This window comes from Otolemur garnettii, unplaced genomic scaffold, assembly GCF_000181295.1.
Source record: "Otolemur garnettii isolate 467f Iridium unplaced genomic scaffold, OtoGar3 scaffold00001, whole genome shotgun sequence".
Classification (NCBI taxonomy): domain Eukaryota; kingdom Metazoa; phylum Chordata; class Mammalia; order Primates; family Galagidae; genus Otolemur; species Otolemur garnettii.
The window spans coordinates 38,767,757-38,773,700 of NW_003852396.1; the positions used below are offsets into that span (position 1 = coordinate 38,767,757).

General features: G+C 42.3%; 1 protein-coding gene across 5 annotated transcripts in view; it reads left to right on the plus strand.

Moving 5' to 3' along the window:
• Nucleotides 1-5,944, plus strand: part of ZNF143 (zinc finger protein 143) — a 77,287-nt gene that overhangs the window by 16,916 nt on the left and 54,427 nt on the right. For 2 of the 5 annotated variants that reach the window (XM_023515138.1, XM_023515261.1), the window contains exons 2-5: nucleotides 954-1,068; nucleotides 1,409-1,501; nucleotides 2,625-2,708; nucleotides 3,222-3,305. In XM_023515138.1, coding sequence (XP_023370906.1) covers nucleotides 954-1,068; nucleotides 1,409-1,501; nucleotides 2,625-2,708; nucleotides 3,222-3,305 — 376 coding nt within the window. Of the gene's footprint in view, nucleotides 1-949; nucleotides 1,069-1,408; nucleotides 1,502-2,624; nucleotides 2,709-3,221; nucleotides 3,306-5,944 lie in introns of all 5 variants that reach the window. The other 3 variants (XM_012803962.1, XM_003781089.2, XM_023515174.1) reach the window with 3 other exon arrangements.

The window sequence follows — 5,944 nt, forward strand, 5'->3', positions numbered from 1 at the left end:
CCAAAAAATGGCCAGGTGTTGTGGTGGGCGCCTGTAGTCCCAGCTACTTGGGAGGCTGAGGCAGGAGACTCGCTTGAGCCCAGGAGTTGGAGGTCGCTGTGAGCATGATGCCATGGCACTCTACCCAGGGGGATAGCTTGAGGCTCTGTCTCAAAAAAAAAAAAAGAAATGAAGGGATGAAATCTGATAGTAACCAGTTTTAGCCATCATTTTTCACGTTCTTTTACATCAAGTGTAAAGGTCCTGAAGCAGCTCAACATCCATATATTGGAGGAGAAGCAAGGATGCCAGTGTTGCTGAAGTGAATGAATGAGATAGAGAGTAGGAAGAAATGGGAGGCAACGTCATTGGCCTCATAGGCTGGTGTAAGAACTTTTGGATTTTACTCTGATGAGAACTCATCAGAAGATTTCGGGCAGGAGAGGGACTTGAGCTAACTTTTCCCTTCAAAGGGCACTGACTACTGTGATGAGAAAGAGTGTAGAGAGGCTAACATAAAAGCAGGAAGACAAGTTAGGATGCTGTTAATATAACACAGATGAGGGATTGGGTATGGCTTGGATAGGGAGGTAATAGTGAAGGTTGTGACACGTAGCTGCCAAAGTCAGGATAGATCTCTGGAGATTGAGTCCACAGCATTTGCTGATGGATTGTTAAGTGGGAATCTTCAATTATAAGCCAAAGGACTTTAATTATGGGGATTTTAGACATTATACGAGACTGAAGGGCAAGACTTATCAGTGTGCTCAATAGTTAACTGTTGAATTATGAGAAGGATGCCTTGGACTTTGAGCTAATACTCTTACTTTGCATATTTAGTGAAATTTCATCTTATTTCAGACACCATTTACATCATTAACAATTGTTTGTATTTCATAAATATTCTTTGTGACATTTTATGTATCATTTTATGTATGTATGTTCTCAAGTGCCTATTTTTTTCTTCAAGGTAGAAGATGTTGTTAGCCCAAATAAATCGAGATTCTCAGGGAATGACAGAGTTTCCTGGAGGAGGAATGGAGGCTCAACATGTTACCTTGTGTCTGACAGAGGCAGTGACTGTGGCAGGTGAGCTGTGATGTCTGATGGGACCCTGTAGATTTGGAAATCATTTATTTTACGGAAAGATTAAAGTTTACAACACTGTTTATTTCCCGGTTCCTAATTTAGCAGGAAGCAACACAAACCTAAGCCTCTCTATGGGCACTTTTATCTTGGTATGGATGTTTGGTACAGTGAGGCAAGGGAAAAGTTTTTGTAAATGCTGAAAGAAATCTCATTTGAGCCTGTTATGCAACCTCCCTTTTGCCTAATCTTCACCTTCTCAAAAAAAAAATAATAATAATTAATTTAATCAACATATGCCTATGATAGTTATCTAAAGACAATAATTATTTTTTTACAATAGATGGTGACAATTTAGAAAATATGGAAGGTGTAAGCTTGCAAGCAGTAACACTTGCAGATGGTTCTACCGCTTATATACAACACAATTCTAAAGGTATGTGCCTCACATGTGACTGATTAATACCAGCGATTCATAACCTCAGAGCTAGAGCATCTAGCAGCTACACTTCCTTTCCAGTCTCTCTGAAAAATGCTGGACTGCATATGATAATTTTAAATTATTTCAATGTAACTTATACTTCTTTTGATAATTCGGGGATGCCTTTTAAGATATTTGGAAGATACTCTGGGATATCAAAGCAGTCAGGGAGCAGAGAATGTCTGACCTATTTCTAGCAAGACCTTTCATGCTTTCTTCTTTATTATTATTTAATGTCTTTACTACGTATGCATAAGAGTAAAAACATACACCTTGTCTCTGAATCAGTGTTTACTTTGCTCCAGGAAATAGCCTGGTTCTCAAACTCTTTTGTTTTTATAGAGCACATAAAAATTACTACTGAACACATATATACATATACAAGAGTCTTTTTTTTTTTTTTTTTTTTTTTTTGAGACAGAGCCTCAAGCTGTCCCCCTGGGTAGAGTGCCGTGGCATCACGCTCACAACCACCTCCAACTCCTGGGCTCAAGCGAGTCTCCTGCCTCCGCCTCCCAAGTAGCTGGGACCACAGGCGCCCGCCACAACGCCCGGCTATTTTTTGGTTGTAGCCGTCATTGTTGTTTTGGCGGGTCCGGGCTGGGGACTCGAACCCGCCACCTTAGGTGTACGTGGCTGGCGCCTTAGCCGGCTGAGCTATAGGCGCCGAGCCCATATACAAGAGTCTTATAGCCCCCAGGAGTTAGAGTGACAACTGACCTCACATACACTGACATATCTATCTCCCCAGCGTCAGCTTCCCTGTGGTCACTGATTCTAAGTAACTCTGAAAGGTGTATAGAGGTTCAACTCATGTACCCTCCTGCGATGAGCCACTCTTCCTCTTGAACTCATCTAATTGAAAATTGGAGGGGAGGAAAGATGGCTGAGGGAGGATTTTCTGCTTTCTGTAGGATCACTGGATGTGTTATTGAATTGCCTCAGAACATTGAGGGAAGAATCAAGATGAACATGAGCTTAAGTAGTGTATGTTTTTATAGTTGATATAATTTTGAAATTGTATAAAGTTTAAAATTTTTGTCTGTCCTAACTTATTAGCTTTAATCTCTTATTTCAGATGGAAAACTCATAGATGGCCAGGTCATTCAGTTGGAAGATGGCTCTGCTGCGTATGTTCAACATGTACCCATACCTAAAAGTAGTAAGTATTTAAGATACACTCCAGCTTCTCAGACTTCCGTGTTTGTGGCCCCCAGCTCCCTTTTCCTACCCAAACTTGGTCCTGATTCCTTTTCTTCTGAAAAGGGAAATCAGTCAGTGCCATAGGATCTGAAGCCTATTTATCTTAACCAAGACTTCCTCTTAAAGAAAAGAAGTTCCTGGACTGCACTTTGGAATTAAATGGGCAACAATCCTAAGTAAATATTTCTGTTATTTGAGCTGAATCCTATTTATCTCTCGTTTTCTTCTCTTTTCCCCTTCTTTGAATTCTCCCCATCTCCTAATATATATTCCTAAAACAAATATTCTAATATCTTTTTATCTTTAAACACTCAGAGAAGTTTTATTGAAATTTACTTAAGTGTTCAAACACTTGTAAAGCAAGTGTAGGTTGTGACACTGTATTAATGATTTATTGACCCTTTTGTTCCTAAGTGAGTTAATCAGAACATACTGGACAATATGGGATCTAAATGTAAGCATTGTTCTTGAGCAGGGGACAGTTTGCGTCTAGAGGATGGTCAAGCAGTGCAGTTAGAAGATGGAACCACGGCATTTATTCACCATACCTCCAAAGGTAAAATAGCTTTGGAAATATGAATAAGAGAGAAGTGAGAGTGTGAGGAGGAAAAAGACCTGTGTTTAGCTGCTTAAATGTTGTCATGAGAAAAAAGAATCGTGTTTGTTCATTGAAATACAGGCAGCAGATTTGGGCTCAGTTTAAGGAAAAACTTTCTAACAATTTGAGCTGTCTAGTAACAGATTGGAGCAGCAAACCCCTTTCCCTGGAAGATTTCAAATAGAGACTACTTTTAAAATACCAAAGTGAGTATTGACAGTTAAGTTGTTGGCCAAGAACAGTGGTTCACACCTATAATCCTAGCACTCTGGGAGGTCAAGGTGGATGGATTGCCTGAGCTCAGGAGTTCAAGACCAGCCTCAGCAAGAGCGAGACCTGTCTGTACTAAAAACAGAAAAACTAGCCAGACATTGTGGTACCAGGTAATTGGGAGGCTGGGGCATGAAAATCACTTGAGCCCAGGAGTTTGAGGTTGCTGTGAGCTCTGAGTACTCTACACAGGGTAACTGAGTGAAACTCAGTTAAATGAGACTCTTGTCTCAAAAAAGAAAAAAAAAGGGTGGAGTGGCACCTATGGGTTGGTGGGTAGGGCGCCAGCCCATATACCAAAGGTAGTGGGTTTGAATCCAGCCCCGGCCAGCTAAAATAGTAATGACAACTACAACAAAAATAACCGGGCATTGTGGCAGGCACCTGTAGTCCCAGCTACTCAGGAGGCTTAGGCAAGAGAATCACCTAAAGCTCAAAAGTTGGAGGTTGCTGTGAGCTGTGATGCGACAGCACTCTACCGAGGGTGACAGCAAGACTCTGTCTCAAAAAAATAAAATAAATAAAAATAATAAAGGGTGGCACCCGTAGCTCAGTGGGTAGAGGGCCAGCCACATACTCCAAGGCTAGCAGGTTCAAACCCAGCCTGGGCCAGCTAAAACAATGATGACAACTGCAACAACAACAAAAAATAGCCAGGCGTTGTGGCAGGTGCCTGTAGTCCCAGCTAATTGGGAGGCAGAGGCAGGAGAATGGAGAATCGCTTGAGCCCAGGAGTTGGAGGTTGCTATGAGCTGTGACGCCACAGCACTCTACCCAGGGGGACAGCTTGAGGCTCTGTCTAAAAAAAAAAATCTATTTTGTCAGGTGGTGCCTGTGGCTCAGTGAGTAGGGCACAGGCCCCATATACCAAGGGTGGCAGGTTCAAACCTGGCCCTGGCCAAACTGCAACAACAACAACAAAAATAGCCGGGTGTTGTGGTGGGCACCTGTAGTCCCAGCTACTTGGGAGGCTGAGGCAAGAGAATCACCTAAGCCCAAGAACTGGAGGTTGCTGTGAGCTATGACACCAAGGCAAAAAAATATCTATTCTGTCAGGTGTTAAGACTGCTACTCCAGGCTGGGGGCAGTGGCTCATGGCTGTTAATCCTAGCAATCCAGGAGGGCAAGGTGAGTAGATTGCCTGGGCTCAGGAGGTTGAGACCAGCCTAAGCAAGAAGGAAACTCTGTCTCTACTAAAAATAGAAAACTACCTGGCATAATGCTGGGAGCCTATAGTTCCAGCTACTCAGGAGGCTAAGGCAAGAGGATGGCTTAAGCCCAAAAGACTGAGATTGCTGTGAGCTATGATGATGCCATGGCATTCTACCCTGGGCTACAGAGTGAGATTCTGTCTCAACAAAATAAAAAGGCTGGTGTCTCATGCCTGTAATACTAGCACTCTGGGAGGCAGAGGCGGGTGGATAGCTTGAGCTCATGAATTCGAGACCAGCCTGAAACATGAGACCCCGTCTATACTAAAAATAGAAAAACTGAGGCAAGAGGATTGCTTGAGCCCAAGAGTCAGAGATTGCTTTGAGCTATGATGCCACAGCACTCTACCCAGGAAGACAGTTCGAGACTCTGTCTCAAAAAAAAAAAAAAAGAAAAGAAAAAGGCCACAATTCCAGCCCTTCTGATTTATATGCCTGGCATTCTTTTTCAATCCTTTTATATGAAACTTTTGCTTAAGTATATATCTATTGTACTCCTTATTTCAATATTATATATTTCATATTTTTATGTAGTTGTTTTTTTGTTCTTGAGCATCTATTATCATCTTGAGTATATTTATGTTTTTATTTTTGCCGGGGCTGGGTTTGAACTCGCCACCTCAGGCATATGGGGCCAGTGCCCTACTCCTTTGAGCCACAGGTGCCACCCGAGTATATTTATGTTTATTTAAAAACGTTTCTGATCCAATAATTCTGCTTCGAGTGTTATAATTTTGTTCAATTTGTTGTCTTTCTTCCATAGTGATTGTTTTTCCTGGTGTCTAGTTATTTTGGTTTATAATCTCATGTTCTGGTTTAATTTAATTTAATTTATTTATTTGAGACAAAGCCTCAAGCTGTCCCCCTAGGCAGAGTACTGTAGCATCACAGCTCACAGCAACCTCCAACTCCTGAGCTCAAGTGAGTGTCCTGCCTCCACCTCCCAAGTAGCTGGGACTACAGGTGCCCACCACAACGCCCAGCTATTTTTTGGTTGCAACCATCGTTGTTGTTTGGCGGGCCTGGGTTGGATTCAAACCCACCAGCTCAGGTGTATGTGGCTGGCGCCTTAACCGCTTGAGCCACAGGCACTGAGCCCATGTTCTGGTTTTAGTT